This window comes from Giraffa tippelskirchi, chromosome 4 (genome assembly GCF_054371585.1).
Source record: "Giraffa tippelskirchi isolate mGirTip1 chromosome 4, T2T-mGirTip1v1.2.pri, whole genome shotgun sequence".
Classification (NCBI taxonomy): domain Eukaryota; kingdom Metazoa; phylum Chordata; class Mammalia; order Artiodactyla; family Giraffidae; genus Giraffa; species Giraffa tippelskirchi.
Genome location: NC_137278.1, coordinates 189,550,146 through 189,569,671, shown reverse-complemented (window position 1 = coordinate 189,569,671; position 19,526 = coordinate 189,550,146). Strand labels below are relative to the sequence as shown.

Sequence of the window (19,526 nt, the reverse complement as noted above, 5' to 3'; positions counted from 1 at the left end):
CCAGGGAAACCCCTCTCTTCTTTTGCTTTTGAAAAAATTTCTATTTTCAGGGAATAATTACTGAGGATGTTTTAGCATTAAATTTAATGTATCATATACTTCTTGAGGGTTTCTTAGGTGGAGCTCAGTTCAGTTCAGTCACTCAGTCATGTTCGACTCTGCGAACCCATGAACCACAGCACACTAGGCCTCCCTGTCCATCACCAACTACCGAACTCCACCCAAACCCACGTCCAATGAGTCGGTGATGCCATCCAGCCATCTCATCCTCTGTCGTCCCCTTCTCCTCCCGCCCTCAATCTTTCCCAGCATCAGGGTCTTTTCAAATGAGTCAGCTCTTCACGTCAGGTAGCCAAAGTATTGGAGTTTCCGCTTCAACATCAGACCCTCCAATGAACACCCAGAACTGATCTCCTTTAGGATGGACTGGTTGGATCTCCTTGCAGTCCAAGGGACTCTCAAGAGTCTTCTCCAACACCACAGTTCAAAAGCATAAATTCTTCAGTGCTAAGCTTTCTTTATAGTCCAACTCTCACATCCATACATGACTACTGGAAAAACCATAGCGTTGACTAGATGGACCTTTGTTGGCAAAGTAATGTCTCTGCTTTTTAATATGCTATCTAGGTTGGTCATAACTTTCCTTCCAAGAAGTAAGCATCTTTTAATTTCATGGCTTCAATCACCATCTGCAGTGATTTTGGAGCCCAGAAAAATAAAGTCAGCCACTGTTTCCACTGTTTCTCCATCTATTTGCCATGAAGTGATGAGACCAGATGCCATGATCTTAGTTTTCTGAACGTTGAGCTTTAAGCCAACTTTTTCACTCTCTTTCACTTTCATCAAGAGGCTCTTTAGTTCTTTTTCACTTCCTGCCATAAGGGTGGTGTCATCTGCATATCTGAGGTTATTGATATTTCTCCCGGCAATCTTGATTAAAGCTGTGCTTCTTCCAGCCCAGCGTTTCTCATGATGTACTCTGAATATAAGTTAAATAAGCAGGGTGACACTATACAGCCTTGGCGTACTCCTTTTCCGACTTGGAACCAGTCTGTTGTTCCATGTCCAGTTCTGACTGTTGCTTCCTGACCTGCATACAGGTTTCTCAAGAGGCAGGTCAGGTCGTCTGGTATTTCCATCTCTTTAAGAATTTTCCACAGTTTGTTGTGATCCACACAATCAAAGGCTTTGGCATAGTCAATAAAGCAGAAACAGATGTTTTTCTGGAACTCTCTTGCTTTTTCGATGATCCAGCGGATGTTGGCAATTTGATCTCTTGTTCCTCTGCCTTTTCTAAATCCAGCTTGAACATCTGGAAGTTCATGGTTCACATATTGCTGAAGCCTGGCTTGGAGAATTTTGAGCATTACTTTACTAGTGTATGAGATGCTAGTGGTAAAGAAATTGCTGCCAGTGTAGAAGACATGGTTTCAATCCCTGGGTTGGGAAGATCCCCAGGAGGAGGTTGTGTCAACCCACTCCAGTATACTTGCTTGAAGAATCCCACGGACAGAGGAGACTGGTGGGCTACAGTTTATGGGGTCACATGGAGTCTGACATGACTGAAGCAACTTAGCACACAGCATGTAATACTTCTTGCAGGTTAAGAATTATGTTTTAGTTATATTGCTTTATATACTTTTGAATAATAATGATATCTATTATTCATGAAGTCCCAAATATATTCCAGATATTTCACCTTTATTATTTTTAATTTTCATAAAACCGTTACAGATATGGATATTATTCCCATTTTGGGTTTAGAAAGGCTGTGCTTAGGCACTCAATTATGTCCAACTCTTTGCTACCCCATGGACTGTAGCCTTCCAGACTACTCTGTCCTTGGAATTCTCTAGGAAAGAATACTGAAGTGGTTTACCATACCCTCCTCCAGGGGATCTTCCTGACCCAGGGATTGAACCCAGGTCTCCTGCATTGCAGGAAGATTCTTTACCACCTGAGCCACCAGGGAAGCCCTTAGAAAGTTTAACTTCCTCAAAGATTGAGCCAGTAGATGCTGGGGTTGAGATCAGGCCTCAGGTTTGATCTCTCTTCTCTACGCTAGGCTGCCCTGGAAGACTTGTTGACTTGATTGATTTGAATTGTTGATTACATAATTTATGTGCCTCATCTCCTAGACCCCACTCCAGTACTCTTGCCTGGAAAATCCCATGGACAGAGGAGGCTGGTAGGCTGCAGTCCATTGGTTCACTAAGAGTCAGACACAAATGAGCGACTTCATTTTTACTTTTCACTTTCCTGCATTGGAGAAGGAAATGGCAACCCACTCCAGTGTTCTTGCCTGGAGAATCCCAGCGATGGGGGAGCCTGGTGGGCTGCTGTCTGTGGGGTCACATAGAGTCGGACATGACTGAAGCGACTTGGCGGCAGCAGCAACAGCATCTCCTAGAGTTTCTGTGATCATCTCCAGAGCCAGTCTAAACAGGAGCCAATGAGAGAGAGAAGGAGAAAAAGAGAGAGATCCGCATTTTATGCCTTCTCGTTTCAAATGAGAAAAGCTCCTATTTCTTCTCTTTTGGTTTTTGTCTTTCTTATTTTATGCCTTTTCTAGTCTTTGTCCTTTTACTTGCTCATAAACACACTCATTTATTTAAAAAAAAATTAATTTTCTTGCATATCGATCCTTCTTACCACCTCCCTGATACAATTTTCCATCAGTAAATGCTTGGTCTAATCTAAAAATTTTGCAAAAGCTCTTTAGATAATGAGCTAAATTTCAAAAAGTTAATTTGTTCAGCAGGGGCTGGTAATTTCTATGGCCTTCCAAGGGGGAGGGAAATATACATACAGTTTCTTAGAGGAGAAAACCAATAGATTCCAGCAAATGTATTCTTGGAGGCAGCCAAGCTAATTTTCTAAACCAAAGAGATAAACTCGATGGAGTCTCTTCATTTGTTCAGATCTGGTCCTGAGGTTTAAGGCTCTACTTACTGTGCTTCAGCCATGTGTTCAAGAGCCTTCTATATGCTCAGATAGGTCTGAGTCTTTTGATGGTCATGGTCATGTGCTCACACATTATCAGAGCATCATAGATGTGATGGTGGAAAGAAACTATTGAAAACAGGTTTGGAGATATTTCCCAGAGATCAAAACTATGTATTGTGCTCTCAGTGTGTGCTATATGCTTTGTAAAGATATATATATATATATAAAATATCATTTAAACATATACTATGTAATAAATTAATACTGGCAATAAGAGGAACGAGACTCAAGGAAAGCTTCAGAGAGACCCATTTGAGTGGGGCCCTTGATGATTGATGAGGGGCTGCCAACAAGGAAAGGTGGGAGTGGGCATTTCTAGGCAAAATGAACAGTTAATACCTTAGTACAAACCAGGAAAAGGAAAAACAAAGAAAGCTTGTGAAGTGTGTGACATCTGCCCATTTTTGAATATTTCTCAAGTAGGATAACAGATACTTGCTCTGTGCCAGGTCATTACTTTGCTATTTGATGTAATCTTCACCTAGGAAGTTAGCACCGAAAAACTGATGCTTTTGAACTGTAGTGTTGGAGAAGACTCTTGAGAGTCACTTGGACAGCAAGGAGATCCAACCAGTCCATCCTAAAGGAAGTCAGTCCTGAATATTCACTAGAAGGACTGATGCTGAAGCTGAAACTCCAATGCTTTGGCCACCTGATGCAAAGAACTGATTCATTGGAAAAGACTCTGATGCTGGGAAAGATTGAAGGTGAGAGGAGAAGGGGACGACAGAAGATGAGCTGGTTGGGTGGCATCACCGACTCAATGGACATGAGTTTGAGTAATCTCCAGGAATTGGTGATGGACAGGGAAGCCTGGCGTGCTGCAGGCTATGGGGTCGCAAATGACTGAGTGACTGAACTGAACTGAACTGAGGAAGTTAGTTCTGTTATGATTCCCATTTTACATGGTAGAAACTGAGGCACAGAGAAACCAGTAATGTTTTGAGAGTCCATACTTTTATTACACAATTGATAAGTAGTAGAATCAGGCTGTCTGCCCCTAGTGTCTGTGTGCTAAAGGCTATACTTCCTTCCACATGTTTTTTGAACTAGAAATAAATAGTAGTGTTAGTTCCTTCTGTGGGTCACTTGTGTCTTTCACTAATTGTAAACCCTTATGTATTTTTAATTAATTTTTATTGTAGTATAGTTGCTTCTTTGGTGTCTCAGTGGTAAGGAATCCTCTGGCAATGCGGGAAGTTCTTCCCTGGGCTAGGAAGATCCCTTGGAGAAGGGCATGGCAGCCCACTCTAATATTCTTGCCTGGAGAATCTCCATGGACAGAGGAACCTGGCAGGCTACAGTCCATGGTGTCACAAAGAGTTGGACATGACTGAGTTACTAAGCACATAGTTGTTTTATAATGTTGTATTAGTTTCTGCTGCACAGCAAAGTGAATCAGTTATACACTGATATTTTCTCTTTTTTAGATTTCCTTCCCATTTAGGTCACCACAGAGCACTGACTAGAAGTCCCTGTGCTAAACAGTAGGTTCTCATTGGTTGTCTATTTTATACATAGTGTCAATAGTGTTCATATATATATCAATACCAATCTCCTAATTTATCTCACCCTTGCTTCCCTTGGTAACCTTAAATTTGTTTTCTACATCTGTGACTCTATTTCTGCTTTGAAAATAAGTTCATCTGTATCATTTTTCTAGATGTCACATATAAGTGATATTATAAGATATTTGTTTTTCTCTTTCTGACTTGCTTCATTCTGTATGACAATCTCTAGGCTCACCTATGTCACTGTAAATGGCACTAATTTGTTCCTTTTTTATAGATGAATAATATTCCATTGTATAATGTACCACATCTTCTTTATCCATTCCTCTGTCTATGGACATTTAGGTTGCTTCCATGTCCTGGCTGTTGTAAACAGTGTTGCAATATCCTATAAATCCTTATATTTTAATAGCCCTTCATAAAATCTCCTGAAGAGAAAAAAAAAAAAAAGGCAGACCTAAAAGGAAAAGAAAACCCTTAAAAGTGGAAGGGAGAGGGCCGAAAATAAACTCAATCCTGGGTTTAGTTATAGGTCTGAATATCATGTTGGGACAGGAAGTAATAAAGACCACCATCCCTGCTTAACACTAGAAGGGCAATGAGAACCCAAAAAACATGGAAGGCAAGATTCAGGCAAGAAATGTGTCTCATTCACTGGGATGAATGTGCCAACTTTCATAAAGGAAGATAAAGTTTCCTGCTAGGGTTTAGGTAATTCGTGTTTTGTCAGGGCCAACTTGATTACTGCCAGTAGCCTTTAGGAATTTCTTGTATTCTTAGCTCTATTTTTCACTGAGGTGCTCTACACAGATCTGAGGTAATAAGCACATGTTGGAGCCCTGGATTCTGAAGGCTTTGGGGGGAGCAGATTTGTGAGAAAAGAGTGGAACGGAAGCAAGGAGGAGGATGTTTATTTTTAATAAAGAGACCCTGCCCTCCCTTCCTGAACTCAAGTCCGTCTAGACTTGTTTTTCCCATTTTGCACAATGTTCACAACAACAGAATAAATGTATTAAAGCCAAACAAACTGGGGGCTGAGTTTTGGCATGGAGAGTCAGACAGGAATAGAATTAGCTGCTTTTCAGCTGAGCCGAATAATTGATTTACAAACCAGTGGTAGATTAAGGCTGTGCTGGCCTGAACTGAACCAAAGTTATTTTCATTCTGAGGAGACAATAAGGAAGCAATATGTCTGGCCTGGCGCCCAGGATAGGAACTATTCGTCCGTTGTGCACTCTTTGTCCCTCAGTTTTCAAAATTGACAGTGTTAGTTCAAGGAACATTTCCAGTCACGTTTCCCATCACCTATTTTGTGTGGTGGGAACTAGGTTTCAGCGAAGTAAGATGTCTTCCCTTCTTAGCACTGGATCAAACCATGTTTCACTAAATTATCAGACAGTACCTACAAAGGGGCAGGGGGCGGGGGTGAGGGGTGGCTTCCCTGGTGGCTCAGACGGTAAAGAATCCGCCTGCAATGCGGGAGACCTGGGCTTGATCCCTGGGTTAGGATGATCCCCTGGAGGAGGGCATGGCAACTCACTCCAGTATTCTTGCCTGGAGAATCTCCATGGACAGAGGAGCCTGGCAGGCTATAGTCCATGGGGTCTCAGAAGAGTCGGACGTGACTAAGAACAGCATAGCACCTACAGAGGGGGAGTTTCAGTTTTGGCTCTTCTGGGTTGAGAAATCAACGTAGGAACAATTTGGCTTGAACACAGCTGATCATATATTCTGAGTTAACTTTATGATGAATAGACTCCATGTTTGAGGATTCTCCTGTTTTGTCCCTTCTCCTTAGCCATTCAAGACTGCCTTTTATAGTACATCTGGACAAGGGTGTGTGTGTGTGTGTGTGTGTGTGTGCACGCGCAGGGCTAGTTACAGGAGTTTCTGAGTCCAGGCCAAAGTCAATGTGTATTTTTACATCTCAGAATGTTTTACATTCCTCAACTCATTTAATCCTGCCTATATAAATGTGAGGAGTTAGAAAGTTATGACAACCCTATTTTATATGCTGGGAAAATGAGACCTATGATATTCCCAAGATGACATGCTGAATTTAATGGGCAAATCCAGATTGAAACACAAATGTCCTCTTTCTCACTTCATGTCCCTCTTCTACCGTTCCCTCCTATTAATATGAATTAGAGAAATTGTCTAATAAAGGAAGACTGGAAGGTATGTGTGCTCCTAGGTTTATTTTCACAAGAGATGCTTCTGTTTAATATGTTGGGCTAATTTTGAAGAGCGTTTGGATTCTTAAGAGTCACTTCTTTTTTGGACTCTATTATTTTAAATTTTAACTCTCCATTTCTAGTCTAAAGAGACAGATCCTTTCACATACCTCTTTGTGTACTATCCATGCCCAACACTTCTAGTGGACAATCATATTATTATGACAGATTATTAGCGGTTAGATGTCTAAAACAAACAAAACCTATGACAGTCTCTTAAAAAATGTTTTGTTTGTTTATTTGTTCATTTGGCTGCGTTGGGTCTTAGTCGCAGCACGCGAAATCTTCATTGTGTTATGCAGGATCTTGTGTTGTGTCTCACAGACTCTCCAGTTGTGGCATGTGGGCTCAGTAGATGCAGCGCATGTTGCTCCAGGGCATGTGGGTTCTTAGATCCTTGACGAGGGATTGAGCCCATGTGCTCTGCATTGCAAAGTGGGGTTTTAACCACTGGACCACCGGGGAAGTCCCCCATGACCATCTTTTAAGTGCTGAAGAGAGGAGTAACTCTGATGGAAGGGACAGTTGCCTGGAGAGGAGATTTTTTCCTTAAGAGATTTCCTATTCCCTTGACTTTTCTTCCTTTTCATACAACTGTGACCACTTTGCTCAGATTCTAAGAGGTCAGTCCCTCATAGGAAAAAAATAAAATATTTTATCTTAATGGATTATTGAGTATCTGTTTTTTTAAGGATAAACTGAAACATGGTCAAGAATTTGTAGAGGTGCATGAAAAATTACCATTGGCTTCCCAAATGAAAAAGCCTTTGCTGTGGTTTGGATTCTATTCCATTTTTGGTGACTAAGAGTTGTATCTATCATATGGTTTGTTCCAAATACATCCCTTTTAAGATCCTGCTTGATGGTTATCACAGTCTTCCTCATTCATTCCTTACTTATATAGCAACAAAGTCCTTTTAAAGTTTATTCTTAAAATTTCTATCTCTTCTTGGAAGTTGAGAACATTGTGTTTAAAACCAGATATTTTGAAAACTATGTGAAAATTGTGTTTTGTGACTTTTAAGACATGGCTTGTGCTAATAAGATGCTAAAATGTAATTAAAATCATGCAACTAGAAAATGGTGACTTTCTCCCTGAAGAAGCCCTGATGAATTTGAATATGCTGTAATTTAGCAAATTGGAAAATGAGACAGTGGAAGGAGAAAGAGAGGGTCATAAGTTGATGGCAATTCTAAAACCACCACCTTTAGTAAATTGCCATTTTAACACTTGGTCTAGCTTCCATAATTATATCCAGGCTTAACCTCACTGACTACCATTCTTTTCCAAACACTGGCTGACCCCATCTCTGCAATAGTTCTCTGACCCATTAGCCCGCTGCCTTACAAATCAACATCCCATCATTGGCTGCTACCATTCTTGCACTGCACCATCATGTAAATATCTTACCACAAAACCACCTGCCTGCCCACAAACACCTCACATTTCCACTTGTTGACTGACTTAGCCTCTTCCCCTCTCCAGCCCTGGCATATTATTAGTGGTGTGAAGGGAAACGAGCAGGTGGAGTGAGCAGAATGAGTCAATACAAGTAATTATTTCCCATTTTCATTCAGTGGCACATCTGTCCAAGTGCAGTGGAGTGCCCCCTGAGACCAGTAAGAGTCTCATGGTCATGGTGATAAAAGTGGATGGTGTGGGACAGGGCCAGGACTTTCAATATAATGTTCAATATGTACCTACTTCCTTCCCGATACTTCTTTCCCTGAATATGACCCTTTGTGCTCAGCGGTCATATTATAACAACCTGTCTCAACCTCTTCCCCATGTAGTCACCTGGAGCAATGTCCTAGGATAGGTAAAGACGGAGGAAAAAGTCGAGAGAGAGACCATGCTTTGGTGGGAAAGTAATAGAGGATGGAACTCAGGGTTGGCAATTATTAGCAAGCAAGTGAACATACCAGAGGGAATGGGAAACAGGAAGTGGAGCCAGGAAGGTAAGACACTGGTATGACCCTGCAAAGACATTTCAGCACTTAATAGCCCCATGGGATAATCTGAGACATTGTGTGACGGTATCACATCCCAACTTTTCCTTCTGCCCAATCCGATTTTCTTCATTTCCTCATAGGTCCTAAGAACACTGCCCACCCACCTCCCCGCACCACCCCGCCACCCCCGCAACAAACTTCCTGTAAGGAAATTCAGTCTCAGAGTTCTCTTTCTGGGAAACAGGACCTGAAACACTACATATTTGTTAATTTTTAAATTCTTACTTCACTACAGCTGGAAATACATCAAATCTCATCTATTTTTTTCTTCCTCGAGCCTAGGCTAAAACCATGTTACCATATTAAGAATAGTGGGTCTAATGTAGACATTGAATCCTGCTATTAAGACCTAGTGCAACTGTTTGGACAATGACACATTAAAGTGTGGATTCCACACAACTTTTCAAAACCCATACATGCAGCTTAACCTCCTCATCCTTCACTCTCCCTAACCTTCTGCTGTAGTGTCACTCAGAGATTTTGCTGTGAAACTCACAGAAACAATGACCTCTGGTTGTGGAATAGAAAAAAAAGAATGACACCCTGATCTACTTTAGATATGATTTGAATGCAGGTGAATTCATGCCTGTTTACAGAGGTATGATTTTAAAATTCATTTGTTTCTTTGATTTCACAAGTATATTTTCTCCAAAGATTCAGAATGTAAAAGAAGTTTTAAATGTTCTTTTTTTTTTCTATTCTTATGTCTCTCAATGTAAAAGTGCTGTAATTAGGGGCATGCGTCAGATACCATCCCACTTCCTGTTTATTTTCCTTCCTTAGGAAACCAGATCCTTTCAGGAAGGTGAAATACATAGCGAATGTTGTTAGTCGCTCAGTTGTGTCTAGCGTCTGACTCTTTGTGACCCCGTGGGCTGTAGCCCTCCAGGCTCCTCTGTCCATGGGATTTTCCAGGCATGAACACTAGAGCGCGTGGCCATTTCCTTCTCCAAGGGATCTTACTGACCCAGGGATAGAACCCCGGTCTCCTGCCTTGCAGGCAGATTCCTTACCATCTGAACCACATAGGGCTGGTTCCAAACTCGATTGTGAAATAACGTTTGTCTGTGATGAGCCTCTTCCCTTTTGTGGGATACTCCTGACACTTTGTCTTTTCTCTTCCCCTGACTCTGGGGTCTCCCCAGCCCACTGCCAGCCTCTTATCCATCTCTCCCTATAGCACTCCATTCCTTTTTATCCAGCTTTTCCTGCTCTACTTTTCTCTGTCCATGACCCAGAATCAGTCTGATGGATTCTGTGCTGCCTGTTGTCACTACAGTTTAAACTTCCCTGTTCTGTCGCTCATCAGTCAAGGCCAACTTTCTCTCTTAGGAGGCATTTCTGCCTAACTTACTTGAGTGGAAATATGAATAAGTGAACTGCTCTCTCATAATGGGCCTCTTAGCACCTGTGTTATCCCCACACACCCAAGGTGTATGTGTATTCATAAGGGCCGGATAAGGACAGTATGCCTTCCTTTGTAGCATGACCAAACCAGGTGAGTTGACAGAGAAATCTCATGACAAGTGAATGATAGAAGATTGCAGAAAAACAATGAATGTTTCTGATGACTTGACATCTGGGAATTTGCTGCCCTTGGAGAGACTGCTCCTCCCAGAGCTAGCCAATCCTAGAGATAATAAACAATTCACCTGATAGAGTTTCTTTCATATGCAAACCAAAAAGTTCATACTTTATACCCCAACTACTTCCTTTACTGAGCTCTCACAAGACTCTCATCACATTCTGGGACACAGTCCATTTGCTCTAATAACACCAGGGCCAGGTTCAAGGCAACTAAGGACAGTTTCTATAACCCAGAGTCTGCTGAAATTATTTATATCAGTCCATCCTGCTTACCCTGCCTTGACTGTTCCTTCCCACAAAAGCCACAATGAAGGCCCTTGCCCATATTTCCCGCTTGGTCCTTCTGTCTCTTGACCAACCCTGGTACTTCCCCACATGGTTCTTTGGGACAGAGCTGTTCCCTCCTCTTGGGAGCTGTGAGTAACAAGCTCTCTTTTCAGTGGCGATCATCTCTCGATCTGTTGGCTTCATCATACCTGGGTGATAATAAAGCTTACATTTTAAAAGTTATTTCAAGAGAAGACAGGGTGGAGCTCAGTGGTAGAGCACATGCATAGCAGGAATGAGGCCCTGGGTTCAACTCCTAGTATGTCCATGTTTGATAAAACCAAAGCTTTAAAATTTATTTCAACTATTCCTCCAATCTCAGGTGTGAGGCCCTGCCCCCCATGCTAATTCTTTTAAGACCCTGAAGGAAGCCTCTCCTTTGCTATAAGTTCAGACAATTAGAGAAATGATTATTACCCAGAAAAGGCAGGGTAGAATTAAATTTAAAACATGAAAGTAATGATTGAGACTTTCCTGGCAATCCAGTGATTAAGACTTCACCTTCTAGTGCAGGGGGTACAGGTTCGATCCCTGGATGGGGGGATCCTACGTGCCTCGGGGCCAAAACACCAGAACATAAAACAAAAGCAATATTGTAACAAATTCAATAAAGGCTTTACACAAATGGTCCACATCAGAAAAAGTCTTCAAAAAAAGTAATGACAAACCTTATTTAATATATGTCGTCACTTTGAGATAGCAAAAAAAAAAAAAAAATCCTATGAATTATTATTGTATTATCCTCTGTAAATGGAAGTTCTAAGATAGAAAGTGGTTTTTCCAAGGTCATAGAGCCACAGACAGAGAGGTGAGTCTCAAATACAAACTTTCCTGGCATTCCTCTGACTCATGCTGCTCCCACTCCTTCCTTCTGTCATAGTCTTCCAAACCACCCAATAGCTTTTACAAAGTATTGTATAACATCACCACTTCCTTCATAATTTAAGGAAAAAAAATATGGCAGTCTTGCCAACTAGAACTAATGAATGGTTCCACAGTGAAAAATAGCTGTGACATATTAATATTTAGATATTTCAACAATAATACAGCCTTGGGGAAAGGAATATAGAGTCTTAGGAAGATAATTACACAAAAAGAGGATCTAGAGATGACAGAAGTCTCTAGTACTAAGTCTGATCTTTAGTGAATGAATGAGAACCTTTAGAAATTTCTTCTTTCTAGAGAAGTTCCATTCTTTGCTCATAAGTCCCTGGTGGCTCAGACGGTAAAGAATCTACCTGCAAAGCAGGAGACACAGGTTGAGTCCCTGGGTTGGGAAGATCCCCTGGAGAAGGGAATGGCTACCCATTCCAGTATTCTTGCCTAGAGAGTTTCATGGACAGAGGAGTCTGGCAGGCTACAGTCTATGTGGTCGCAAAGAGTCAGACGCAACCGAGCAACTAACACTTTCCTATACAAAGAACAAGATTGGCCGTGAAGGAGATAGATAAGAATATCTTTCAGTTTTGGAGAGACATAAACCTAAAAGGACTAATTAAATACCATAAGATAAAAAGAAACATACAAAGTACAAAGTATAATAAAATTGCTATTGAAGGTCATCATGAGAAAAATACCCTGTAAAGATGTTAAGATCTGTGTAGTCAGTGCTAACCATAGATATTGGCGGGAAGACTTCAAGTAAAATAATTGAAAAATGAACCCAATATTGAACAGAATATAGCTCATAATATAGAATTTATGTGTTAGCATTTAACAAATACCTACAATGGTTTGGAATCCCATTCTTTTAAGCAAAGAGAGGGAATGTTGACAAAAGAGGAAAAGAGAAAATAATAAAGTCAATCAAATGACTTGGCAATGTTTTGAAAAGGTGAGAAGTTTGGATTACGATGAGTATGGAGGAAAGAAGACAGGTTAAGAAGGTTTAAGAGCAATCAGCAAGGAGTTAAAGGTACTATTTAGAGATGGTGATTGGCAGCCGTTAGGAATTTCCATGCAGTTTAGGTTAGAAGAAACGAGCTTGTGTGGTTAGTGGACCTCAGCAGGATATCAGGAAGAATTTCCTGATGGTAAATGTCAAGAGTTCTGGTTCGCAGGATCAAAGGGCAGCTTCTGGGATGTGCCTATCCCAGGAATATTTTTCAGCCTCAAGCAGGAGACTGTTTGGGTGGTTTTCAGCAGCCCTGTGGATGGATGGGTCTGCCTCCTTGGAATCTGCTGGTCTCATGTTGCCGCGGGGCGTGCCCTCCACAGCTGCTTTCAGGGACTTCCAGCCAGCAGCCAACTCCCAGCTCACAGGCCACGGAGTTATCCCCCCAGAAAGGAACAACTAAGTCTTTCAGTGTCTGTTCCCCACTTGGACCAGCCCTTAGGTATACACTGTGGTTTTTCAGCTCTTCAGCACTTAGGCACTTTCCTTCAGAGCCAAAGGCCTCCTGGGAACAATGCAGCATTTGTGTTTTGACAGTAACAGCCTGTGGGCTAGAGACACTCAGCCAAACTCTCCCTCTGTCCCACATGGGTTGGATCACAGACCTCCTCTGCAATAACCCACAGTCAGCCCCATCTGGCCTCTGGGGGCCAAGTGCTCCCTACCTCTTCCCCAACTTCTTACCTAGTTCGATCCCCAGCTCCACTGCCACATTTATCCCAATGGTCATGAAGGACCGTCTCCACCAGCTCCCATCCCACCCACAGGGAACAATGACACACAGGTGGCTCATGGCCTGACCCTAAACAGCAGGGACTGAAGAGGGAGGTCCACTCTGCTGAGTTGGGCAGTTGGGTATTTACAAGAGGTTAGGTCTGCAAAGAGATGCCAGTCTTTTCCTATAAGATAGGGCTTTTAATTTATCATGCTGTTGTTGATTCGTATGGGGAGTTAGGAACGCGAAACAAGCATAGAGTTGTACACGGTCTGTTTCTGCTGAATTCAGAGACTCAGAAATATTGTTTGACTTCTGGCATGAAGACGATTCCAGAAAGGTGTTTAAAACCATGTTTGTGTCCTTGGCTCTGAGTCAGAGAGGGACAAGAGCTTATGAAGAGTAGGGTTTCAACCCTTAGGCAACCCTACAAGAGATTGCATGTAAGTCTCGTGTAGTATGAATTCAACATTAAATGACCCATCAGAACAGTCTCCCTCTAGGAATGCTCCCCGTCCCCCCACCTCCCTCCACCCCCCTACTTCACAGCAAGAGTGCAGTGTTTCTCTGAAAACCTCCATCCAGTGTATGGGTCCACTCAGTATGAATGCAGAAGAGAAAAATCAGATGAGTAGTAGAGAGTATAGAAAATTTTAAAGAAAGGGCAAGTAGAGTAATTGAGATTTTAAGGAACAAACTGGAGTTGTGTGTGTGTGTGTGTGTGTGTAACTTGGTGAGTCTGTTATTTAGTGTCTCTGAGATTTGAGTCTTTTTATGGACCCCTTTTTATTCAGCATAAAGTAGTTACTTGATTGCATGCAGAAGAAACAGGGAAGCAATCAGAGTTCCACCTTTGATGTCTTATCTTCTGATTCATGATTTTCTCTCTGAAAAACATCATGACATGGATATTCAGATCTGAAGCCCAATCTTGTTTTTGAACACTGAGATTAACAAACTGAGCTATTTAATCCCTCTTGAAAGCCCTAAATCCATCTTCCACTGTTATCTCATGAACTCCTCATCTGAATTTGACTTGTTTCCCATTGATATTGTGCAGAGAATGGTAAAATCCAAAATTCAGCTCCTTTGAATATGCAAGACCTTCCCCAGAGTGCTTTTGGAGTTCTGTTTTGGTTTGGCTCCCATGACTACGGGCTTCCCTGATAGCTCAGTTGGTAAAGAATCCACCTGCAATGGAGGAGACCTCCGTTCAATTCCTGGGTCAGGAAGATCCCCTGGAGAAGGGACAGGCTACCCACTCCAGTATTCTTGGGCTTCCCTTGTGGCTCAGCTGGTAAAGAATCCACCTGCAATTCGGGAGACCTGGATTTGATCCCTGGGTTGGGAAGATCCTCTGGAGAAGGGATAGGCTACCCACTCCAATATTGTGGCCTGGAGAATCCCATGGACTGTAGTCCATAGGGTCACAAAGAGTCTGACATGACTGAGCAACTTTCTCTCACTCCCATGATTACACCCTAAAAAGCGTCTCGACCCTGACCACCATATCCTCCTGCTCCTTCACTCTTAATCAAATCCAGTGGAGGTCAAAGAATTTTTATTCAACAGAAAATTAAAGGGACTGAGAGGGAAAATGGATCCGATTCAATGGACATGAGTTTGAGCAAGCTCCGGGAGTTGGTGATGGACAGGGAAGCCTGGCATTTTGCAGTTCATGGGGTTGCAAAGAGTCGGACATGACTGAGCATGGAACTGAACTGAAATGAGAGGGGAAAAACCCTCAACTTGCTTTACCTGCAGTTTCATACTTACCAATCCCTTCCCTTTCAGGAATCCATCACAAAAATTTTGCACTTGCTCTACTAAGACTTCTGTTATAGGCAGTGTATCCCACTTATCATCCAGAGTCTGGTAAATTGCTAAAGCAGGCAGTTCAGACAACTTTAGTTTGAAAAATGATATTGCCTTTTCATTTTGCTTCACTCCACTGTCCACCAGAATAAAAAGAATCTGCAGTTGGGGAAATTTGAAATAGAAAGATCTGTCTGAGGTCCTTGGAAGAAAGAGACATTTGATGATTGTTGCAGTTTATACTGATTGAACTTAGGGTCTGTGCCACGCAATTTAAATCTTCATTGAATTAAAATAAATTTCTTCTTTTACTTTGCATTGTTTTAGTTTTTTTTCCTTTGGATCAGGTCTATTTAATTTTAAGAACAGAGAACTGGAAAACAGTTTAATGATTAGCTAAGGGAGAAAGTCGGAGAAGGCAATGGCACCCCACTCCAGTACTCTTGCCTGGAAAATCCCATGGACGGAGGAGCCTGGTAGGCTACAGTCCATGGGGTCGCTAAGAGTTGGACACGAATGAGCGACTTCACTTTCACTTTTCCCTTTCATGCACTGGAGAAGGAAATGGCAACCCACTCCAGTATTCTTGCCTGGAGAATCCCAGGGATGGCGGAGCCTGGTGGGCTGCCGTCTATGGGGTTGCACAGAGTCGGACACGACTGAAGCGACTTAGCAGCAGCAAGGGAGAAAGTATGGTCTAAATGGCTAAACATGGAGAATTCTTCTTAAATGTTGCCTCTAGTACTTTCTAGCTGTGTGACTTTGGGTACATTACTCAGCCTCTCTGAGATTCAGTGTTCTCATTGGATTTTGTTGGGGGGAAACTGAATGAGAGAATAGATAATATTTCTAGTACAGTTTTTAGCATATATAGTAAGTACTTGATAGGTCTTCCTTAGTGGCTCAGACGGTAAATAATTGTTAACTATTTTATATTATTAAATCAAACCTTCTTCCCGATGAGGAAATCTCCTTGATAACAGTCTAGTTAGAGAGTTATCTATATTTGGTAACACTGAAAACTTCCAGTGTTAGGGAAACAGCCACCAGAAAGATTTTTTTTTTTTACCAAACAGCCCTCATCATTGAGGTCTCTAGTTCAATGCAGTAGACTTGAAGTAACTGAAGTTTTACTATTTCAGTGACATAAGCAGAATGGCACAAAGCGGGGAAGGGAAAGAAAGAAATATTTATTGCTTATCCAGTGGGCACTAGGTACAGGATATGTGTTTTATGTGAGAAATAAGCCCTGAAGTCTAAAACTTCAGAGTTTATAGTAAGGAGTAAATAAATCACGGGGCTTCCCCAGTAGCTCAGTGGTAAAGAATCTACCAGAAATTCAGGAGACACAGGTTTGATCCCTGGGTCAGGAAGATCCCCTGCAGGAGGGCATGGCAACCCACTCCAGTATTCTTGGCTGGAAAATCCATGGACGAGGAGCTTGGCAGGCTACCAGGCCATAGGGTCGCCAGGAGTCGGACACGACTGAAGCTACTTGGCACAGCACAGATACATGAAGCTATCATGACTAACAGGTGATTTGTATGTTCAGTCTCTTTGGATCTCTATTTTTTGTCCAACCATCAATGAATAAAAAAGAAATAGACTTACTACTAATGGAAGATATGATTAAATACATCTTTAACAGTTCAAAATACATCTTAAGTTTTAAGGCAGAGTAATGGGATTTATTATACTCCAGTTCTCACTTTGTTATCTCTTAACCATAATTATTTTCCTCATTTCTCTCACTTCTCTAGCCCCATCTGTCTTTTTCCCGTGTCCTACAGCTGAGTATTCAAAAGGGAATCTCCCCGCCCAGACTTACCCTCCCTTGGAAGAGCTTAGCTGCCTCCTGAAATCTTTGCAGGTTTTCTTCAAACTCTGAGGAGGCCTTATTCATAATCAGCAGAAGATGAACCGGAATCATACTATTGAACAGGCCAATTGCAGTCTGGCAAATGGAAATGTATTAAAGCAGAATGAAAGAGAAAAGGAGGGGAAAAAATATTAGTGGCAATTCAGTGACTAGGTACACTGGACCATAAATGATAGCTGTCCACCCATCACACCAATGGCAACTCCTACAAGATGGCTTTGGAGCAGTTTCACTCTCCTAATTTTCATGCAACTTAGTAGATCCCTCATCCCCACACTGAACAGGGTGGAGCTGAGTACCCAAAGGGATACTGCAGTAGTGATGGAGTGTGACCTCCAACGGTTAGGTCATAGAAGACATAGCAGCATCTGCTTTGTTCTCTCCCGTATCACTTACTCTCTTATACTGTCCACTCCACCAGCCCCGGGAAGAGATTCACATAGTTTCTATGAAGGAACTAAGTTCTCTTGCTAACAACCAGCACTGACTTGCCAATCAGGTGACTGAATCATCTTGGAAGAAATCCTCCAGCCCTCATCAAAGCTTCAGATGATTGCTTCCCTGACCAATGGCTGCAACCTCACATGAGCCCCTGGGATCAGAGGCCCCCATCCCTAGCCACTCCCAAACTTGACCCACAGAAACTGTATGAGATAATCAGTTTTTTTCTGTTCTAAGTTGTTACATTTTGGAGTAAATTGTTATGCATCATTAGACAACAAATACACCATGGAATATTTTAGTCACTTTTTTCAACCCCTTTTGAAATGTGGTGGTCCAGTGGTTAGGACTCCAAGCTTTCACTGCCGCAAGTGTGGGTTCATTCCCTGATTAGGGAACAAAGATCCTGCTGGCCACATAGCACAGCAAAAAACAAACAAAAACCCAAGAGAAGCCAGATACACTTAAAAGGGGATTTTGAAAACTTGTTAGTAGTGTACACTTTTGAGTGCTTATGATGTGCTGGGTAGTGTTTTCAGGTCTTTATGTATAATAAGTAATTTAATCCTCAAAGTCCCAGTTTTATAAATAAAGACATTGAGGTGCATAAGTGATGTCACATAAGTGATGAGCTGGAATTCTCAGCAGGCAGTGTGACTTGAAAGTCTGTACTCTTTCTTAACCATGAGACTCTTATACAGCTGATGGCAAAACCTCAACAAAATCAACTTAGCCCTAAGCACGGTTGAGTTAGTCCATCTTAGGTCAGCCGTAAGAAAAGTGCTTCAGGAGATGGGAAGTTTGGCCTTTTTTTGTTGATTAGAGATGGTGATTTCATCTGAGGCTGTGGGCGGTAGAGGGGAGGAGACAGCTGTGAGGCAGAGGTAAGAGAGAAGGGAGACTGTAAAACTATGACTCTAGCCCCCTTTATTTCCCTTTTCAGAAACAGCGCTGCAACTGTCTCTATTTTAAACAAAATCCCATTTCTTCTTACCTCTCCCTTCTAAATAGAGTATTGCTGTAAAACTAGCATGTGCACAGACAGAGGGAGCTATAGGTTAATGAACCTTTGGGCAAAGTCCCAAGATGATGGGAAGGGGAGTCGCTAGATAGGATTCTTCCAGAAGCTACATACTACCCTGTAGAGAATTTTCAGCTCTACTGGCCAACATGTAGGCAAGGAGTCAATAAGTTCTTTACAAAAACTTTCTCCCTGGAGTTTAAAACCAGGTCTTCAATTTAAATTTGGAAGATTGGAAATTTAAATAATTGTCTCTTGTTTTGTTACTTAAATTTATAGCGTGCAATCTACCCACCTAGAGCAGAGATAGAGGATAAATCTTGGGAAGAGCCAAGAAACCAAAGCTAAAGAGTCAAATTATACAGTGAAAGGATAGCGGAAGAGAGTGAACATTGCAGAAATGATGAGTTTAATCCTAATAGACACAGTCTGATTTTCATCTTGAAGCCAAATTTGAGTGTATGCATTAACAGTACATAGGAGGTCATCTACAGGACTGGGAATTTCTGCCCAGTTGCTACTGGTACAAACCTGCACCAGAAACAGATGAGAAATAACCATAGTAGTGTGGGCAGGTCTCAAAAAGAGAAAAATACTACCTTGGGGAAATGAAAAAGTCATGATAAGACTTGCTTCTCTGGAGAAATTCTTTCCTGATTTCTTCTTGATATAAGTTGGTATCGCCTCTAATGTAGAACTTAATGAAACGTGTCATTGTTCTATAAGATGAGAGATGGCCCAATCATCAGAACTTAGGAAGGCTAGTCTTTGCCTCTGCCCTCATTCACCTGCAGAATTCCAGGACCCTGGGTCATAAACCAGGGATTGGAAGATCATCTTTTCTGGTCCCCAGTGCACTCCTGGCAGCTTTATAGACAATGACCAGAATGATGATGGTCTAGGCACTTTTCAATGCCTTTTTAATTATTGCTGCCAATGCCCCTGGGATGCATGTGTTTGCAATCCCAGCAGAAGTGGAAATGGGATCACTATTCCATGGAGAAAAATATGGTGTGAGAGGCGGACAGGAATTTAGTCGACAGGAAGAGGGGTGTTTTCTGTTGTAGGATATGTGCGGGAATG

The 19,526-nt window shown here is 41.9% G+C and overlaps 2 protein-coding genes across 9 annotated transcripts in view; one reads left to right on the top strand and one right to left on the bottom strand.

Annotated features, from left to right (window-relative positions):
• PDE6H (phosphodiesterase 6H) overlaps window positions 1-19,526 on the top strand; it is a 134,823-nt gene that overhangs the window by 54,585 nt on the left and 60,712 nt on the right. The gene's annotated exons all lie outside the window — the stretch shown is intronic.
• Window positions 1,685-19,526, bottom strand: part of ERP27 (endoplasmic reticulum protein 27) — a 37,866-nt gene continuing 20,024 nt past the window's right edge. For 4 of the 8 annotated variants that reach the window (XM_081589167.1, XM_081589168.1, XM_081589172.1 and 1 more), the window contains 3 exons: window positions 16,931-17,056; window positions 15,064-15,261; window positions 13,467-14,174 (listed from right to left, as the gene is read on the bottom strand). In XM_081589167.1, the coding sequence (XP_081445293.1) occupies window positions 14,127-14,174; window positions 15,064-15,261; window positions 16,931-17,056 (372 nt within the window). In that variant the 3' untranslated portion in view covers window positions 13,467-14,126. Of the gene's footprint in view, window positions 2,439-13,466; window positions 14,175-15,063; window positions 15,262-16,930; window positions 17,057-19,526 lie in introns of those variants that run through there. The other 4 variants (XM_081589171.1, XM_081589169.1, XM_081589175.1 and 1 more) reach the window with 2 other exon arrangements.